The 21,868-nt window shown below is 28.9% G+C and overlaps 1 protein-coding gene and 1 pseudogene across 1 annotated transcript in view; one reads left to right on the top strand and one right to left on the bottom strand.

Moving 5' to 3' along the window:
* Positions 1-821: 821 nt before the first annotated feature.
* Positions 822-21,868, bottom strand: part of LOC117181073 (presenilin homolog) — a 22,495-nt gene continuing 1,448 nt past the window's right edge. Inside the window, 6 exon segments of the mRNA XM_033373641.1 lie at positions 822-1,064; positions 7,534-7,664; positions 9,785-10,000; positions 15,580-15,800; positions 19,642-19,826; positions 19,916-20,191. Coding sequence (XP_033229532.1) covers positions 909-1,064; positions 7,534-7,664; positions 9,785-10,000; positions 15,580-15,800; positions 19,642-19,826; positions 19,916-20,191 — 1,185 coding nt within the window. The 3' untranslated portion in view covers positions 822-908.
* On the top strand, positions 18,819-18,960 carry LOC117182396 (annotated as a pseudogene).

The following is a 21,868-nucleotide window of genomic DNA, read 5'->3' as shown; positions in this document are numbered from 1 at the left end:
TCATTTTCTTTAAATTATATCACGAAATTCATTCAGCGAATTAAAATTTAATTGAGCTAAGTCTTTATAATTTCAGTTATTGCATGTTCATAACAATGAAAGGGTCATTCATGGTAGGTACAAGAAAGTCGAGGAAAGTAGCCTTCTGCTTGCAGCGGGGAGCCTGCCTCGGAGCCTGTCTAGCTGCCCGGCCCGGGGTGTCATCCCCCTGCCGTCGGCCGCCTCATCGGCCGGCGGCACTAGTTTGGGAATCGCTGTGCTAGAGAGTATAGTTTGCTATTACCCAAAACCGTTCCTCCTTTCCCTTTCTCCTTTAGCTTCTCCCCTAAGTCTGCCAATAGGATACTAAATAGTAACGGGCTCATTATTTTAAGTATATTACTTTCAAGGAACATTAGAAATATTTTTTAAAACTCTTCTTTAATTCAATCTGTCCGAAAAGAGTTAACTTATTATAATAATGATGCATTTATTTGCCAAAAATTTGATATAAAAATGATTTATTTTTTTTATTTTTACCAAAATAATATTTGTTTGCAAAAAACTTTAGGCCTTTCAAATATAGAAACATTTTTCTCCCAAAAATAATTTTATATGAGTAATTTAATAGAGAAAAGTAATATTTTTTTCCATCATCTACATACCTTTTGTATTATTTTAAAATATTCTAATTTTTGGAAAAAAATTTCAGACAAAAGTTATTCCTTTCAATAGAATGGAACTTTTTTATATAATTTTTTTTTATTTATTAGAATTTTTTATAGACATTTTTTTATGAAATGCATATGATTTTTGAGGCACATAATTTTCCTTGCGGGGACGTTTTTTTGCCACAGAAATACAGTAAAATCCGGAACAAATTCAATCCTATCTTGATGCGCACGATTTTTACAGTTGCGACGATAGAACTAAATGAACACTTGTTCACTGGCTAAAGTATTTGAATAGGGAGCAACTATAACTTGTGTGATGAAGTAGAACACCAAACCAAATGCAAGTGAAATCGGTAAAGCTGGTAGAGCTTGCTTGAATATTGGATATAGTAGAAGCGTCGAACACAATCCCTGTAATTTTTTTTTTATAAATTCGAGGTAAGAGATAAAAACACGTGTAAATAATGTCAGAAATTAAAAATAATGACGTCAAAAATTAGAAAAAAATCATGTCAAAATAGTGTCATAACAGTTTTTTTTCGAAATACAGTGAAACCCATCAATAGCCCTCCCTTCTATAGCCCTTCCGAGAATTGAGACCGGGCCGCAGGTAGGTGTAACAGGAGCTGCGCGGGGTGCGCGGGATCTGCGGTTGTCACTCAGGCGAGCACGCAGGCGTGAAAAAACAACCGCGGAGCCGGCTATAATGAGTTAGTTTCCACTCAACGTCAGCCCCAAAATCGGCGCTATAGAAGAATTTCACTGTTGATTGAAAACAAAATGAACGGATGTTTTTACGGGAAAGTCGATCCAAGGGCTATATTAAAACAATGTGACCTTGCAGTGTGCTGACACCCGTTTGCAAAGATTTTTAATCCACAATTGAAACAATTATTCTCAAATTTCGACCCTGTTTTTCAGGTAAAAAGGTAAAGTACCTAGAAAATGATTCGATTTATGAAGAAAGTTTACGGAAACTTTTTTGTTCGGATAAAAGGGATTTACAAAAGTCATGTATTTTTTCATCTTAAATTTTTTTATTGCAAAATTATCGAAAAAATATAGATGTTTCTTTAAAAAAAGTAATGTTTAAACAATCGCCTTAATTTGTTGTTTATAATTATTTAAGACACACGAATCTATGATAATCGTAAACTTGAAGTTTCAACATTTCATTAAAAAAAAAAAAATCAAAATCGGTAAAATTTTTGCTTTTTAATTTATTTGTTAATTGAGGTACCACTTTTATATTACGATTTTTCAGAAGTCTGTAGCTAATAAACTACGGATCCGACATTGATCAAACCACATCAAAAAGAAATCTGTAGAATATAGATGTCACCTTTCATATTCAATTAAATCAGGTATATTTTTTTTAACAATTATAGCTGGTTTTAAAAAATCGAATCTCTATGCTTATAAACAATTAAATTATCTCTGTTATTTTTAACGTTACAGCAGCGAAAATAACAGGAATGGAAAGCAAGCGCAAGGGCCTGCAATTTTAAAAAACTTGTTGAAATGCTGTTTTCTTCTCAACGGACAATACGATTGAAAAAGAAAATGATTGCGAATTATAACAGGTTGAAATTTCGTAAAATTTCATAAACAAAGTTCATTCTAAAGTTTTTAAACCTAATCCCGAGATCAAATTAAAAAATTACAATAAATTCACAAGTTATAAACAATTAAATAAACATGTTAATTTGTGCGCAAATTTAAATTTTTAGTGATTAGTATGAAACTAGTAATAAACACGCGTTATTTTTAATAGTATTAAATCACTATATTCAGTTATAAACATGTTAGTTGCAAAAAACGGATATGTAAATAAAAAATTGCACTTTTTTCATTTTTTTAGAATGAAATATGCATTTTCTTTCAATAATCGTTTGACTGTGTATAAAAATGTATTTTTTACTTTCCATTTCTGTATTTTTTCCTGTTGTAACGTTAAAAAAATCAAGATAACTTAATTGTTTAGAAGCATTGAAATTCGATTTTTTTAAACCAGCTATAATTGTTTATAAAAAAATGTACCATATAGGTATAATTGAATATGAAAGTTAACATCTATATAGCTTTTCATAGATGCGGTTTGATCAATGTTGGATCCCCAGATTTATTATCTACAGACCTTTAAAAAATCCTAATATAAAAGTAATACCTTAATTAACTAAAAAATTAAAAAACAACGATTTCACCAATTTTGATTGATTTGTTTAAAAAACGAAATATTAAAACTTCAAGTTTATGATAATCATACAAATTAAGGTGATTGTTTAAATATTACCTTTTTAAAGAAAAATAGATTCAAAAATATATAACTTTTGTGGTTTTTTTTTAACAAAAAAGTTTCAGTACATTTTTATCACCAATCGCATCATTTTCTGGAAATTTAACCTTTTTGCCTCAAAATGAGTGTCAAAATTTTATAACATTGTTTCAATTGTTAATTAAACATTTTTCCGGCAGGTGTCAGCATATTGCAAGATCGGATTAGTTTTTATATACGCTTGGGCAGATTTTCCGGTAGAAACATTCGTTGATCACGTAAAAAGTCACTTCGTAAGGAACCCCACTAGTCTAAATATTACAAATGAAATCCAATGTTTATTCAAAATTTCATTATTTAGCATGTGAAATATCAAAATTCCTTTTTATTTCTCGCATTATTTATCTGCATTAAATGCGAACTGATTTAATAAAACCCAATACGAAAATCCATTTTTGTTGTTGTTGAAAGTTCATTCTTTTCGTTTGGAAATTTTACTATTAAAATTTTTTAATAAAAAAAAGAATAATTAAATTCTTTTTAATTCTTAAAGAATTCTTAAAAAATTCATTTTTTTGTTGGAAATTTTATTATTTGATTCAAAATTGAGATAACTTGTTAAAAATTCAAAAATTTTTGTTGAAAATTCAACTGTTTTCTTGAAAATTCTTCTTTTTGACTTGAAAATTCAATAATCTAAGTGAAATTTTGTTTCTCTATTGATACTAAAAAATTTGCTTTTTATTGAAAATTCATCTGTTTAATCGAACATTTACCTTTAAGGTTTCAAAACGTATCGCTTTTTGTAGAATTTTAATCTTTTTTTGTTAAGAATGCTATCCTGTCTGTTAAAAAATTAATCAGTTTCGGTTTAAAATACACTTTTTTTTGAAAACTTCACATTTTCAGGTTAAAAATTCAACTGGTTTATAGAAATTTGTATTTCTGACTAGAAAATTAAACACTCTGGTAGAAAGTTTATTTGTTTGGTTGAAAATGTATTTTTGAATTAAAGAATCATAATTTTAGTAGAAATTTCGTTTTTTTTTGTGTGTTAAAAATAAATTTTATGAACTTGAATATTTAACCGTTTTGTTGAAAATTCGACTGCTTTATGGAAAATTCGTCTTTTTGACTTGGAAAATCAAGAATATATTTACTCTAAGCAAAAAAACTATTGAGTTAATTTGTTCCATTATACTTATTTGCGCCAAGTTTAATAAAATATTGAATTAGGAATATTACATTCTCATGATAAGTAACTAAAACTCTAACGAAATGTTTCTTGATCCAAGTAAATTCATATATTTATTATGATTACTATTTTAATTGAAACAAAATGTTCATGTTCTTGAGACGAGAAAACGAATGTATTCAGCGAAGAAATAATTTCTCTTAGAATAATGCTTGAATATTTTCCTTCAAATAATTATTAATTTAAAACAAATGTCAGATTTACTTCGAAGGTACCTATGTTATCAAGATAGAATTACATCCGTTTTTTCAACATAAGAACTGTGGACTTGATACGATAGACATCGCACACATACTATGAAAATTAATATATTGGTCTAAATTAATTCACTTCTTACTGCATAAGTATCTTATTAAATATAATAATCGACAAGTTGACATGTTATGAAGTTGGTTCTCTTCGCCGCTAACAATTATTTTGAATTTCAATAATATTTATAAAATTCAAAACATTGGTGCACATAATCAATATTATTTATGCAAATGCAGATAGGAATTTGCATCTTTGATAAACTACTAACTTTATGCTGACACGCAAATCAAATCACTCATAAAACTATTAAAAAATTATAAGTTTATTAAATCGGTAAGTTTTTGGTGGTAAGAAATTGAAATTTTTAAGTAGATTTGAAAAAAGTGTTTTTAATTTTGAAATAATTATGCAAGACTCAAAAGTCATTTCGTTCCTAAAATTATTAAAAGGTTATAAATTTACTGCGTCAATCATTTTTTTTTTCGCTTATTATTTGTATGTATTAATCAACTCAAAATTAAACTATTTCGAATTTTTTTTAACCGGGAAACAACTTTGTGAATCGGAAAATGACTGGGAATTTTATTCCTCGATTAAAACGGCCACCTTGACATTATTTTTGTGTAGTGTTCAAGGTAACAAAAAATCATCCGAACTTAAAAAGAATGATAAATATTCCTGCTAAATACAGGAATTCTTCATTCAATAAGGAAATATTACTTTTTTGGATTCCGCTAGATAAAAATTGATTTTTAAAAAGTTAAAAATTTTGTTTTGTGAACCTTATTTAATTTAAATTAGAGTTGCAAGACATAGTTGTATATTGTTAATACACAATTTTCGTGTTCGATAATAGCAGTTTGAAAATCAGAAAAATGGCAAAATTCATGAAAGTTATGAGTAAGAAAAAAATAGTTTTGAAAATATAAAATGATATCATGTGTTATTCTAATTTAAACTAAATAAGTTTTGGGCAACAGATTTTTTAACTTTAGAAAAAAATATTAATCTAGCCGAATTCAAAGAATTAATTTTTCCTGAATGAAAAACAAATTCCTTTATTAGACAGGAATTTTTAAAATAATTTTCAATTTTATATTCTTACTTGCTATCTGAAATAGTGAATATCTTGTTTTATATTTTTATGTTATTAATCGGCAACGCAATACTTCCCGCGTACTGTAGCGCGCATATAATGTTGCTATTTTACATAATTAAGCATAGACTTAGATTTAAAAAATAATAAAATTAACAGAATTAAGTTTTTCAGTCGATGAATTCAATGATCATAAAAAATTTCATTTTAACATGTCATTAATTATAGAAAATTTAATGCGCATATTATTTGCATGTATATTTATAAAAAATCAATAAAAATTAAATTTTTCAGTCAAAGAATTCATTAATCATAGAAAGTGCCTTGGACTACAAATGGTTAACATTTTAGCAATCACCCATATACTTACATAATTCTTTTTTATTATGTAAATAATAAAAAATAAATATATGAGAGCATTAAACAAAGCTATAAGCTTTGAAAAATGCTTTAAAATACAATGATTACATTTTCTTGATAATTTAAAAAAATTTAATGCGTTTTTAAAGCAAAATATTTAAGAAAAAAGAATGCAATCAAATTTTAAAAAGGGTATTATGAATGAATTTCATTTTATAAAGGATCAATGAAAAAATTGACAATTGAAAGTTTTTGAGAATGCAAGGAGGAAGCAAACAAATATTTTTTAGTCGACCACCGTGAGATCACTTTTAACCTGCAAGTTCTTGCACGGAATTCTTCTTTTTTACAGAATTCTTGTTTCTTCTAAATTCGAAGTATTTTATATTTAAAATTAAAATAAAGTATCGAGCACTTTTTTAAATAGGTAATATTTAAACTAGCGATCAATTTTTTCTACACATTTTCAATTATTTTTTAGGAATTGTTATTTTAAATTAAAGAATTTTATAAATCGAAAACTGTGTGTTTTACAAAGGTTTTTAAAAATCAGAAAATATTTATTTGTCACTGAGGTTATTAAAGCGTTTTTAAACTTAAAAGTTCTTTATTTTTTATATGCTTTAGATAGTTTTTAAGCGGTCTTTGTTTAAAAAGGTATGATAAAAGAATTAGATAAATTGAAAACTGTGCGATTTATGAAAATTTTCGTATAGCAGAATATTATGTTTTGCCATTGATGTTATTAAAGCATTTTTGCACTTGCAACTTTTCTTTATTATTTATTACCTTTGGGTCGTTTTTAAGCGCTTTAAATATTTAAAAACAAAAAGTATTAAATGCCTCGTTAAATAAGTGAAACTTACTTCGCTTTTTCACATATTTTAAATTATTGTTTAAGAAAAGTTATTTTGCATTAAAAAATGAGTAAAAGAGTGCATTTTATGGAGAATTTTTGTTTATTGTTCATTACTTTTAGATATTTTATAACATTTTTAAATATATTAAGAAAAAAAAGCATCGAGCCTTTTTTGAAATAAGGAAAATTCAATTCTAAAATTGTTCTAAATAAAAAATGGTATATTAAATTTGAGTTCAACAGCTTTTAGTTTGAAGTTGGTTGAGGCTCACCAAGTGACTTGGTACGACCCTGCCTTGAAATTTTTACCCAAGATTTTGTCACCAAAATCCAAGTGCTTCGATAGCGAAGTCGATAGCAATAATTTCGAAAACCATTTTTTTTTCGTTGAGAAATAGTGTTTAGTTGAGGCACTAGTCTATTGTTCCGATACTACATATTCTAAGATTAAGAAAATATATTCTCAAAGTGTATCAGAAATGATTTGTTGGAAGTAAACTATGTTCTGCATTTGAATACATCTCTACATGTAGTATTATTAAGTAATATTTACTTGATTCAAGAACAATTTTTTTCAATGTATGTATTTTGTTGACGATTCGTGTTTTTTTTTGTGGAAAATTAATTTTCTGGTAAATAAATTGCATTAGCAGATAACTGTGAGAAAAAAGGTGTCTTCAGTGTAATTTTGTTTCGAATTAGTAGCAAAAAAGTGTCAAATAGAATTAATAGAGTAGTGAGCCCGAGACTTGCAGTGTACAGAAAAATAAAAAAGTTACTTACGATGAGGATGGCGACGAAACAAGCTACAGTTGTATTCCAGTCTCCATAACTGGATGCTTTACCAACTAAACAACTGTAGAATATAAAATCTCCCAGGCCTAATTGTACTTCTATTTCTGCATTGGAAGCCGCTGAAAAAATAAAATTCTATCTAGATTCTTTTATGGTGACTATTTTCAAAATTCCCTGATCAATTTTTCATTTTCCCTTACATTTAATATTCAAAAACCTACATTTAAATCTTGTGACATTTTTAAAGCAGAGTCTTTCATAAACGGAATAAACTAATTTCAGATTAAAGTTTAAAGATTTATTCATTTAAGTAAAAAAAGATGATTTTTCTACCATACAAGATGAAATTTCATTCCAAAAGGATGAATTTGCAACAAAATAGTAGAATTCTTAACCCAACTGTTAAATTTACCACCTAAAAGAAAAAATCTTCAAACGAATGGTCAAAGTTAAAAAGAAAAAAGATTAAACTTCAACCAAAAGCAGTTGCATTTCCTTTTTGACTTTTAAGCCTGAACCGATCAAATGTCCCCCCAAAAAATTTTAATTTTCAATCAAGAAAGATAAATTGTTAACCTAAGAGTTTAATATTCAACAGCAACAAAATACGTTTTTTATCAAACAGTTGCATTTAAAACTAAATGCAAAATAGACCATAAGATGGAAGTTTTAATTATAAAAGATTAAACATTTTGCATTTTCAAGCCAAATAGTTATTTTTAAAAGACAGTTAAATTTCCAATACGAAAACTTAAATTTTCAACAAAAAGAGAATTTTTAAACAAGCAATGTTGATATGCCAACAACAAAAATAAAACGAGTTTCCAACAAAATAGTTAAATTTTCAAAACTAAAATAGCAAAGTTCAATCCTCAGTAAAAAAATTAGTTATAAAAAATAAGAAATAATAATTTTCAACAGAATATTCTAATTTTTAGGTGAATTGATCATTTCAATTAAAACTAGGAATTTTCCAACAAAAAAGAAGTATTGTCAAACAATTGAAGATTTTTCAGTCAAAAAAGAAAAAAATGTAATCTAAATTATTCAACTTTTAATAATTTTTTTTTATTCTTCAAAAGAAGAATCTTCTGTCAAAAAGTTGAATTTTCAACACAAAAATATGAATTTTTCAACAAAGAAGTCAATTTTCAACAAATTAGTTGTATTTTTAACCAAAACAGAGGAAATTTCAAAGGAAGAATAGTTTTCTACTAAAGAAGACGAATTTTCAACAAAAAAAATTCATTTTCAACCAAAAGTGGAAGTCTCATTTTCAGTTGAAGAATAAATTCTAAAGTAAAAAAATGAATGTACAAAAAACACAAAAATTTTTAACCTAAGATATGAACCTATAACTAATGAATTTTTTTAAACAAAGTTCTTCAATTTTGACCGAATTACTTAATTTTTCAGTAAAAAAATTAATTTTCAAAAAAAAAAATTTTTCATAAAAATAGTTGAGTGCTCAACCAAAGGAGATTAATTTTCAACCACAAATTTGCATTTTTAGCAAAAACGATCAAATATCTACTAAAACAGATGATTTTTTAAATCAGAGACTAAGTAAAAAAAAAAATCAACCAAGAAAGAATTCAGTTGAATTTTCAAAATCAAAATACGAATATTCAAAAGAAAGTTTGTTTTTTGCCAAAATATTTGAATTTAACCTATAATATAATCGTCAGGAGGATGAAACTGCAAAAAAATGTACAAGAATAGTATCTATATCAAGTCATTTATTAATATTCAAAGACCAGAATCTTAATCTTGAAACATTTTAAACATATGATCTTTTATAAACTAAATAAAAAATTTTGAAATTAAAATAAAAAATTTATTATCCCCAATTGTTACTTAAAGTGTCTCTAATAGAAATTCATTAACTTTTGCAAGACTTTTTTTCAAAATCCCTGACTTTCCCTGACCAATAAAATCCCCTGATTTCCTTCATTCTGTCCTCTCGTTTTCGGCCTTCTTGAAAATGTTGGCTAACGCAGTTTCTCAGAGCGCAGGGCGAGAGACGATTGCGACTCTCGCCTCGAAAGGGTTGCAATGCGCGAGTACTCAGTCGAGTATATTACGGAATATTATGCACTCCAATTGGAAACGGTTTAGACGGCCCTGTCTGTTTACGTTTGGATCCCCCCGAATTGTGGCCAAGTCTAGTTGCAGGCAAACCCCGACACTGGACTGAAAGCGAGAGTTTGGTGTGCTTGAAAAAAAAAAGAAATATTACCATGTGTTTCGACCCAACCTCTCGTGAAACCATCATCTTCAGTATCAAGAATATGGGGATTATTTTGATGCACTTGTTCTTGGGCAGGAGATAAAGCAATATCGCCTCCTCCTGTTGAGGAATAGATCATGGCGGGAAAAAGTGACTCGTTTCGTTCCTGTGCGGTTTCCACTAACATTCTCAGCGGTCCTTTAGGCATCAAGACGGCAATTAAATCTGCAAATTTATTTTATAAAACATTTCAAGTGCAAATATAGAATACATTTTAAAAATAATCATTTAAACTTTTTTGAAGATTTTTAAGATTGCTAGAGATTTCAAGAGATGCCAAAGATTCCAAACATGTTTTTTAACATTTTTGAGAGACTTCAAAGTTGTTAACAAATTCCAAGGGGTGTTAAAGGATTTGATCTGATGTCAGGGATTTGAACGGATTTTGATGTAAGGCTTTTAGAGTATTTTTAATTATTCTAAGGGACTTTAGAGATTTCAAGAAGATTCATCTGATTTCAAAATTTGCAAAATTTGAAATATGTAAATTTAAATATATCAAGGAAAGCTATACATTATATTATTATTATTAATTATTCTCTGGTAAATATTATGTACGGGACAATGTACGGGATTTTACTGGGACATTAAAAATTTAAACAATTTATATGGATTTTAAAGAATTTGAAAGGTTTTAATAGATTTCAAGGGATTTCATAAATTCTCTAAGAACCCTCAGATAACTTCATAGGGAGTAAATGAAGTGTGGAATTAAATTTAAAGGGACTTTAAGAGATTTATACGAATTTCATGTGATTTTTATGGGACATCAGAGGGTTAAAAAATTGAAACATTTATAAGATTGAAGGGATTTGCAAATTTTCAAAGGGTTTAAAAGTATGTAGGGTGAGTGATCCAGTGGCTGAACAGTCACCAGTGAATGAACACTAATGCGGAAAATATATAAATATAACCTTTGAAAGTTAATGTCTTTATGAATAATAATAATAATTTTAAAAATTTCTTAAATGTGAAGCATCATCGATTATGGTGAGTGATGGTGAGAAAGTCATCGACCACTATAACGTACGTGTCTAAGCAACTCCTTGTTTACACTGCTTTTACAAAAAAATTCTTTACTTTTTCTGCATCAAAGTTGTGCTGTTATAGTTGTAAGATATTATTATTCAATTTCCCACAGGGTTTTTTCACAAAAAGTACGTTTTTTTATTAATAAATGAGTGTTAACCTACTGAACCTTTAAATTGCCCGTGTTCCAGTAAACGAACGCTGTGTTCATTTATTGGAGCAAAACTGTCACCCCGCAGGTCCAGTGAATGAACAGCAGGTTACGGAGACCTGGCTGTTGTTTCTTTACATATAAATAAGTTTATTTCAATTAATGTGACTATAAATATCGATGCTATAAATATAAACTATAAATAGTTATGGTTTAAATGTATATTTTTTTGGTTAGAACATCAAAAAAATACGCACGAACTAAATTAAAGGTAAGGCAACTTTGAGGTTAGAAATTTAATGCTTTTTTTGCATTTAGAAAAGTTTTTTAACTATAAAAAACATGAATTCGTGCTAGGTACTACTGCGTACTAGACAATATATATTTATAAATGTTTACAGAATTTCTATTTTTACAACACTGTGATTTATAATTGTATTTGCTAATTTAACCTAAAGCAACATAGTAAGGTGCTGTATTACAAATGTTATGTGTACTAAAAATCGTAGTTTTCTATTGCAGTCACTAGATAAGAGTTATCTATTTTTAAACGAAAAGTTGTATTTTTTGTAAGGTTAAAAGAACTGATAGAAATGTTTTAAAAATAAATATTGCAATAAAAAATTAGGAAAAGTTAACCTAGTTCTGTGTTCAACTTTTGTATTCCCTTCTTTCTTTATATCTAAATGTCTTGTGGTTTTTATTGAAATAATATATTTAATAAATTTCGCAACGCTTTCTAATATTTCACATTATTTAATTGCTCATTTTGTAATGTACCCACGTAATTTTATACCTAAATTCTAATTTGTAGTGATTATAGTGTTCATTCACTAGTGCTCTACTGTTCATTCATTGGCTCACGGTGTTCATTCACTGGTGTTTTCGTTAATTTTGCAATATCTAATTATTTTTTTATAAAGCTTTTTGGTAAAAACAAAATTTGCTTATCGGATTATGAAATTTCAACTCTTAAGAATCTATTTTCAAAAGTTTTGTAAGAATAATCAATTATTATAACGTGAAATGGACTAGTTGTAATCAGTGATTTCCTTAAGTGTGTATTCACTGGGTCACTCACCCTAGTGTATTTAAAAATTTTCTAATGATTTTTGTGAAGTTTTTAAGATTTTTATGAGATTATAGAAAATTTCAAAAGATTTATAAATGTCTAAGGAATTTCGAATGAATTCGTAAGTTTCCAGAAGACTTTGAGACATTTTTGAGTTATTTACCAAATTTCAAGATATTTTACCATATTTGAGGGATTCATAGGACTTCAAAACAAAATTAAGATTCCAAAAAACTGTAAGAAATTGTTACAGATATCAATGGATTTAAAAAAATCGGGGACTTTTTCAGTGGTTTTAGGAGATTTCAACAGAATTCAATGTTTTTAATTATATTTAACTGGAGTTCAATGGATTTCAAAGGAAATTAAATGAAAATTTAAGGAAATTCCGAGATTCCTATGGTTTTTATGGGTTTTCAAAATACAAGACTTCTACAATTCAAGCGCAAGGTAAAATTGCAAATATTGTATTTGAATGACGAAATTGCAATACATGTATTGTAAGTGTTGTAAATCGCGAAGTCACCGTCCAGCATTCATGAAATTCACGGAATTCAAGGAACTCGCGAAATTCATGGAATTAAAGGAATTCACTGAATTTATGGAATTAACGGAATTGATGGAATTCAAGGAATTCACTGAAATCACTGTAATCGCGGAATTCAAGGAATTCACTGGAATCCAGGAATTCAAGAAATTTACTAAAATCATGGGATTCACGAAATTCATCAGATTTATGGAATTCACCAAATTCCTAGAATTTACGGATTGCACATAATATGCTTAATTTAAGGAATTGACGGAATTCATGGAAGTTAAGGTATTTAGGGAATTCGTTGAATTAATCATAATCAAGGAATTAACGGAATTCGAAGAATTCATGAAAATGAAGGAATTTACGGAATTTCTGGGATTTTAGGAAAGTCCATGAATTTCAAATATTCCTTATATTTCGTGATTACATTGAATTTCATTACCTGATTGAATTTCATGAATTCCTTGAATTTCGTTAATTTAATGAATACCACGATTTCCTTGAATTTCCCGACCTAATTAAATGCCGCAAACTGCTTGAATTTCGTGAATTCCATGAAATCCATGAATTCCGTGATTTCCGTTAATTTCGTGAAGTCCATGAATTTCGAAAATTTCTTGAATTTCTTGAACTCCGCGAATTCTCTGGATTCAGAAATTCCTTGAATTCCATGAACTACTTGATTTCCGTGAATTAATTTAATCATTTAAATTCCGTGAATGTCATGAATTCTGGAATTTCGTAAACTTTTCGAATTTCGTAAAATCCTTCAATTTCAGCAATTTAATAAATTATTCAAATCTTGTGAATTTCTTGTACCACGTACCTACCGTACATTCCTTGAATTCCACGAATTTCGCTAATTCCCCGAAATCCGTGAATTTCGTGATTTAATTGAATTTCATGGATTTCTTGGTTTTCGTAAATTTTATGAATTCTAAGATTTCCTTGAATTTCTGGACTAAATACAATTCCGCGAATTGCTTGAATGTCATGAATCCCATGAAATCCATGAAGTCCGCAAATTTCTTGAAAATAATTAATTTCTTGAGTTTCATGCTTTCTTAGGATTCCGTAAATTTATTCAATTTTGTGAACTCCATGCTTTCCGTGTATTCTCTGAATTCCGTGAATTCCGCCAAATGCGTGAATTCCCTGATATTCTAGAATTCCTTGAATTCCGTAAATTCATTGAATTCGGTGAGTTCCATGAATTCTGTTAATTTATTGAATTCTGTGAATTCCGTAAAGTCTTTGAATTCTGTAAATTCCGGGAATTTAATGAATTCTTTAAATCTCGTGAACTTGTATTCCGTACATACACAGAAAATACTAAACATAAAATTTGTTGCAGGAAATTTTTTAGAGCGGTAAAGTTTTGTTTAGCCAACTTTGCATCTTTCAATAAAAATGTGTTTGTCATGGAAAAACAAAAGAAAGTTTAACCGATATTTTTTGTAAAATTTATCCTGTGAAGTTAATTTTGGTTGCAGAGAATCTTTCGTTGGAAATCGATATAAATTTTATCTTCTGTTTTTTCTGTGTACCATGTATTCCTTGAATTCCATGAATTCCATAAATTCCGGGCGTTCTATGAATTCCTTGAAGTCCGTCAATTCTTTTAATTCCACTAATTTTTTAACTGTCATGAATTTCATAAATAGGCGCGTTATGTACTATATATTAATAAAAGTTTCGGCTGCGTCGGAATTCTTCTTTTGCTGGGAATAGGTGTTCTGAAAAATGATTTACATTTTTTTTAAATTTTTGCTTCAAAAGGTGTCGAGATATCCAGCCGCAAGTATAATACAGAAAAGTTGCTGGCTACGTATTTTAGCGTTACCTTACGTTTCAGAAATAAACTTCTAGTACATAATAATAATAATAATAATAATAATAATAATAATAATAATAATAATAATAATAATAGATCTTTATTATGTTCCACGAGATATGTACATTAGCTTACAGAAAGAGATAGGCGAGTGGGCATAAAAGGCCGAGGTTCAGCCTTAGCTGTTTTACAACCTAACATGTAGTGGAAGTTTCAAACCGAAATTTTTAACTGTGTAGAGTTGGCTGTAAACTAAATTTTTACGAATGACAGTTTAAAGGGATTTAAAAAAATGTCTGGATGCTATACGGTATTTAAAAATATTCCTAGAGATTTTACGAGATCGAAGGGATTTAAAAAATGCCAAAGGATTTAAAAAATTAGAGACTTTTCCAGGGATTCGACAGAATTCAAGAGTTCTTAATAGTTTATAGTCGATTTCAAAGAGGATTTGAAATCTTTAATTAATTTCAAGGAATTTTAAATCATTTTAAAGAGTTTATAGTATTTTAAAATAGTCCAAGAAATTTAACGATATTTTAGTATTTTTACGGGGTTTAAAAGAATTCCGTAGAATTTGCGAAGATTTCGAAGAAGTTTAAGAGTACCCAGGACATCAATGACATTTAAAAGACTTCAAGGAATCCCAACTGATTTCTAGCGAACTTTTAGGAATAAATAAAATTTCTAGGGTTTTCCCCAGATTTAAGGGATTCGTAGGAATACAAAAGAAATTATAAGATTTTAAGGGTTTTCTATGGAATTCAGGGGTTTGAATATATTGACAGAAGAATCTTTTTTCAGAAATACACGGATTATTTTGCCAGGTGTTACGTATTTAAGTTTTCAAGGAATCTGTATTATCATCTGAGAATAACAGAAACTTTGATCGTCTTTTCAGACAGAATGGAACCATGAATTAAAAAAAATGTTTAAATTAAATTTTTTTTAAATTCAGAATTGCATATAGTCTGAAAAGACATTAAGAATTTCTGTTATTCTCTGACGATAATACAGAGTCTTTGAAAGATGTATTATTGCATACCAAATAAAAAAAATGATAACACTACTGACATTATTTTAAATTGTTCAAATAAGTCTGAGACTAGATAATAAAACTTACCCCAAATGATAAGAAATGCAAGAAAGACCCAAAAAGTCCATTCCGGCAAATTTTTGATGAAAAAAAGAGCCACGAGCGCAGGTATGGAAATGAGGTACGCCTGTTGTAATTTCAAAGGCCCTTGTGCATAAACGCAGATCATTCCGACTACACCAAAATTCCATACTACTATAGAGATCGTAACTATATCCATTGGAATATTATAGGCCTTTAGCACTTCCCTGCAAGAAGCCATTTCATAAATTCATAAACGCCTAAAATGGAGAATTTTAAACCGATTTTCCCTTTTTAGAAGGTTTCAATTCATTTTTTTAAAATCAGAAACAGAAATTCAAGGCAATAGTAAATAAGAGAAGCTTTAACAGCTTCCAAAATATTTTCTAAACGATAAATCAATTCTGTAGTTAAAAATCAAATTAATCTGTATGAAAGTAACTGCCTTCACAGATCAGTATTCTCTAAAAACGAGAAAAATAAGAAGATTTTTCACAAAAATAGAGGCATGAATTTTTTTCAACAAAATTATAGGTTCTAATATTAAATTTAAATTGGAAAGCTTTAAATTCCTAATATTTCAAGTAAAAATATTGCATTTTCAACAAAACAAATATAAATTTTCAATTTTAATTTTCTAGCAAAGACGAATTTTCAAACAAAGAGAGTTATTTTCTACTAAAATGATGAATCTTAATAAAAAAAATATTGTTTAAAAAGTAGCTTAACTTTTAATCAAGTATAATTGAATTTTCACTAAAAAATTATGAAAACTGAATGAAAAATATAATAGTCGATATTTCAATAAAATAACATTATAAATTTAAACGTTATTTCCGAAAAATACGACTTTTCAACAAAACAGTTAATCTGTCAACCAATTTGTTGACGATTTTTCTATATATAAGAGTTTATTTTTCAACAATGTATTATGACTTTTTAATAAAATTTTTGGATTTAAAAAAAAAAAGAGATGGATTTGCAAAGAAAATGATGAATGTTTAACCAATAAAATGAATTTTTTTAACAAAGTAGTTCAACTTTGAACTTTGAAAGCAAATTTCAATTTTCAACCAAAAAAGTTGAATTCTTAACGAACAATATAACAATTTTTATATTTCACCAAAAAAATATTTTTATTTTGATAAAGCAACAGTTTAATTTATTAAAGAAGATGTATTTTCAACAAAATAGGTTATTCTGCAACCAAATTGCCGAATTTTTAAGCCAAATATACGATTTTTCTAAAAAACAGTTGAATTTTCAAACCAAATATATGAATTTTTAACATAAAAGATCACTTTTAACTAAATAGTTGTATTTTTAATCTAACAAGACGAATTTTCTACAAATCATTTGAATTTTCAAATCAAATATATGAATTGTTGAGAAAAAAGATAATTGTTGACCAAATAGTTGATTTTTCAATCAAATAAATGAATTTTCTTCCAACGAAGACGAATTTCCAAAAAATAATTATACTTTCAAGAAAACAGTTGAATTTTGAACCAAAAAAGATTAATTATAAACAAAAAATATAATATTTTTTATATTTCAAGCAAACAAGTTAATTAATATGCTATCCAAAACATTTGCATTCATACAAAAAGAAGAATATTAAACAAAATAGTTGATTCTTAGAACATAAAAGATTCTGAAGGCATGCTAAAAAAAATTCAACCAAATTGTTGAATTTTCAAACCAAAAAGACGAATTTTCTACAAAACAGTTGAATTTTTAATGAAAAAGGACGACGTTAACAACAATCTTAAATTTCCAACAAAATAATCAAACTTTCAAACATTTGATTTGCAAAACGAGTGAAAGGTGAAAATAAGGGAATAAAGGAAAGATTGTAAAGCCTGCGATAAATAAATAGAAATTTTGACTCATTTTTAATATCGTTAAAATACTTAATAGAATACGTAAAACGGCACATTAAAAAAAATTATCTTCATATTTTTGATATTTTTGTGAACAATAATTATTTTCATAATTTCTAATTTATAAATTCAGGTAAGAGAACCTAATAAATACGACATTTTCCAAGACTATTAATTTTACTATTAGTCTGGAAAATATCATATTTATTAGGTTCTCATATACCTAAATTTATAAATTAGACATTTCCGAGATCGCACAAGAAGAAAATTGTATTCTTTTGTAAAATTTTTGTTAATTTAGCTGACATTAAAAATATTTTAATCATTTGAGAGCCTCCAACTCATAAAAATATATGAGAAACAAAGTTAAAGGTCTCAGGAAACAAAAACAGAAAAAGTAGGCTTCTCAGTCATTTTGGTATTTTTCTAATTATTTCTGTGTAGCTTACTTAGAAAAATACTTTAAACAACTTAAGGCTAGGCATTGAAAACAATACAATACAATAAAAATAATTAAGAGCTAAGCATTTTGAAATTCTGTTTTTTATCTATTCTGAAATCTTTGATCTTTTTGAATTTTTTCTGATGTATTTTAGCAGTAGAAAGTGCTAAAGCTAAAGTTTTCAAAATATTTTTTAAAGATAGCTGAAAAAAGGGTTTAAGCACAAAAATGACTAGAAATACTGAATCTAAAGGAATCTTTATTATCATCAGAGATAATTATTATCAATCAGTGTAGATATCATTCCGTAATTCGTGAAAATAGAAATCAACACTATCAATCAAGTTAACGCTTCAAACAGAAGAAAAAATATAACGCCATTTCATACTAGATGGAAAATATTTATTTAAATTTTTACATTAATTTTTTTCTGAAAAAAGATCTACTCTTTTCGCTCCACTGGAAGCACTAATACAGATTGCTTTAAATTACTCGTATCATAAATGTAACACCTGGCTTGAGATTGCGTGTATTTCTGAAGAAAATATTCTTCTTTCAGTCTCTCTAATCCCAGAAAACACGTTCTGTAACTGTTCCAGATCAAAAAAAAGGAAATGCGTTCTATAACAGTTGTTACAGGATGGTGACAGAACTGTTCTAGAACAAAAAGGTAACAGCGTTCTAGAACCCTGTGACAAAATTGTAACCGAACTGTTCTAGAACAAAAAGGTAACAGTGTTCTAGAATACTGTGACAAAATTGTGACAGAACTGTTCTCTAACTATGTGACATCACTGTTCTGTAACAGTTTCTATGGAACTGTTCTAGAACAAACTTATCACAGACGCTCTATAATATTTTTTTCAAGTTTATTTTAGAACTGTGCCGTAACAGTGTTATATCGAAGTTCTAGAACCCTGTTACAAGTGTGTTCTAGAATAAATTAGGAAAAAAGATTAGTTCGCTAACACTACGGTCGAGCTTACCCTTGCGAATATCCTTAATGTGAATATCTCGGACGTATAATTTTTGTTAGTCGGGACTGCGTACGCGCTATCCCGGATCAAAATATATCCATGGGGATATCAAAATTTCCGCCTCGCAGGATATTCCAACGGGTTATCACTGGGATAACCCGGGACATAAATGGGGTCAAATCGAATATCCCGGAATATCTTATTGCTGTGAGGGACAGATAACACTGTTCCATATTTGATAAATAACAGTTCTATAACTATTATAGAATTTGTATAGAACTGTTACAGAATTGTCATAGATTTTTTACAATGCAGCGTACCAAAGTTCTAGAATTGTTACCGATTGGTTGTCACAGCGTTCTAGATCTGTTTAATATTCGTTATACAACATTTGTAATTGAGTTCTAGAATTGTTCTAGAAATGTTACAGTTCGGTTGTCACAGCGTTCTAGAACTGTTACAGAATTATTCTAACGTATGGGGGATGACATAGTTAGTCGCATGTTCGTCACCTGTTCCTAACCTATTCTAGAAAACGTTCTTTTGTGTTCTAGAACAGTTACAGATCTGTTCTGTAACCATGTTTGCTGAGATAATTTAACGAAAACGCTCCCGACCGGCTATCCGAAGTTCTGAGGTTCGTTTCCCAGTGGATCAAAGAGAGTAAATCTTTTTTCAGAAAGAATTTAATTTTAAAACACTGAATCTTGTGATCCCTGAATAATATAAAATCTGAAATAATAAGAATCGAGGAAGAAATACTCACTCGCAGTAGCTGACCGAGAAGTAAAAAATGGTCATTAAATAACCGAGGATCATCCAAGCGTGTATAACTTTATAACATCCGCATTTAAACAGGCGGGTAAATAATACAGTCGAACACACGAGAACCGTCATCAGGATTAGAGAACTGGTTACTGCCTGCCAAATTTTGGTGCTTGTGTCTCTACTCTCCTTTTGAAGTTGAGGAGAGTGCCTGAAGATGAATAATGTATGTTGATTATCTCCTTTAAGATATTATATATTTATAAATTAGATACTTTTTCTAAGAATCGAGAGAAGACTTACAAATCTACTTTTTCGGTGGTATATAATGTTGCAGAACTGATCGTTGCTACAACAAGCAACATACAAAGTGATACAGGAACAAATAATTTAATAGTTTGGGCTGCCTCATATTTTAGGTTTTCTTGCACTTCGGCCAGAATCTGAGCACCAATTTCCCTTTGAGGATCTCTTCCTCCTCTTCGTAAAGCATCTGAAGAATCTGAACCTTCCGGGTTTTCAATGCGCACTTCCGGTACGCCACTTTCCACCTGCAAATTGAAGAAAAATGACTCTTTAGACAATAATTTCAAGATTTGGCATTTTAACCCTTAAACGGCCAAAACGCCACTACCGAGACACTGCTTTTCAACGGCCAACAACTAAGACTATTCGACACTAGAAAGAATTGAGACACATATATTTTTATTGCTTAAGATCTCCTTTTTCCGACGGTGCCAATGAAATTCCTCAAAAAATTTATTTATTATCCCAAAATGCAGTTTAAACAAAAAAAAACGTGATTTTTCGTGCCTATTTTTTTTGTGAACCATTTTCCAAAGCTTTTCGAGTCTGTAATTAACCTGGAATCTCACTAACCGGTGGAATGAATGTCTAAACTTTGAGCATCCATGGTTCAAAGATCGATTTTTCGTTTTAGTATTTTCAACATGGCGTTGGAATACGCCTGAATTTTTTGCTCAAAACGCTCCGGAAAAATTCAGGCGTATTCCTCGGCTGATTACAAGAACTTTTTATTCTTGACAAATTTTCCGAAAAGCGCATAGTTTTTCAATAAAAAATTTCCAACGACTCCGTAACCTTTATTGCACTCTGACATCAAACCACACCTTCACCGCATTGTCATCCTGGGAATTTTCGAGCACACCCAGCAAAAAAAAATGCCAAAGCGTAAGCCTCAAAAACTGCAACAAATTCCGAATCGGAATGGGATTCCGATGAAAATGATGAACGTATCATCATACCTAATCCAGATTACTCTGGCTCTGATGGAGATGATTCATCAGATGACGAGAATTCGGGATCAGAATTTCCCAGACCAAATGTATCATATAGATCTGTTTTCCATAACTACACAGCATCTCAAAAACAATTCGAACCAAATCACGTTTTTTCATGGATTAACGAAGAAAAAGTTTGCCCTGGAAATTTCTGTAAAGAAATCAGCAGGAAATATTTGTCGCAATCAAAACTAGGTGATTTCGAAACTCACAGATACGAATCACGAACAAGAGCATTATTAATAATGAACAATGTCGCCAGAGGTCTACTAGATTTTGCATTGATTGCAACATGTATTGCTGCTTACATTGTTTCTCAAAATTACATTCTGAAACAGCAGGATCAAAATGATTTCCACGGATTGAAATCTGAAATGAAAAAAATTCTCCATAAAAAAAATTAAAAAATGTTAAAAAAATATATAAAATCCCTTTAAAAAAAAAGAGACTATCGATATTCGTCGACCTCCACGTTGGTGATAGTTGGGCAACGTAAACTTTGTTTGCGGCAGACGGACGATAGATATTCGTGAATTATTTTACTCTTACACGATGCTTAGAACAATGAAAATTTTTTATTGAAAAACTATGCGCTTTTCGGAAAATTTGTCAAGAATAAAAAGTTCTTGTAATCAGCCAAGGAATACGCCTGATTTTTTTCGAAGTGTTTTGCGCAAAATTTTGGATTTTGCATATGAACAATTTTTGCAAAATTCAAAATTTTGCTCAAAACGCTTCGTTTATTGTAAAAAAATTCATGAATGTTTTCACAAAAATTTTGCCATTAAGACGCCATTTTGAAAATACTAAAACGAAAAATTGATATTTGAACCATGGATTCTCAAAGTTTAGACATTTATTCCACCGGTTAGTGAGATTCCAGGTTAATTACAGACCCGAAAAGCTTTGGAAAATGGTTCACAAAAA

The sequence above is a fragment of the Belonocnema kinseyi genome, chromosome 10, assembly GCF_010883055.1.
Source record: "Belonocnema kinseyi isolate 2016_QV_RU_SX_M_011 chromosome 10, B_treatae_v1, whole genome shotgun sequence".
In the NCBI taxonomy this organism is placed as follows: domain Eukaryota; kingdom Metazoa; phylum Arthropoda; class Insecta; order Hymenoptera; family Cynipidae; genus Belonocnema; species Belonocnema kinseyi.
The sequence above is the reverse complement of the archived record's forward strand: the minus strand, read 5'-3'. Positions and strand labels throughout refer to the sequence as shown.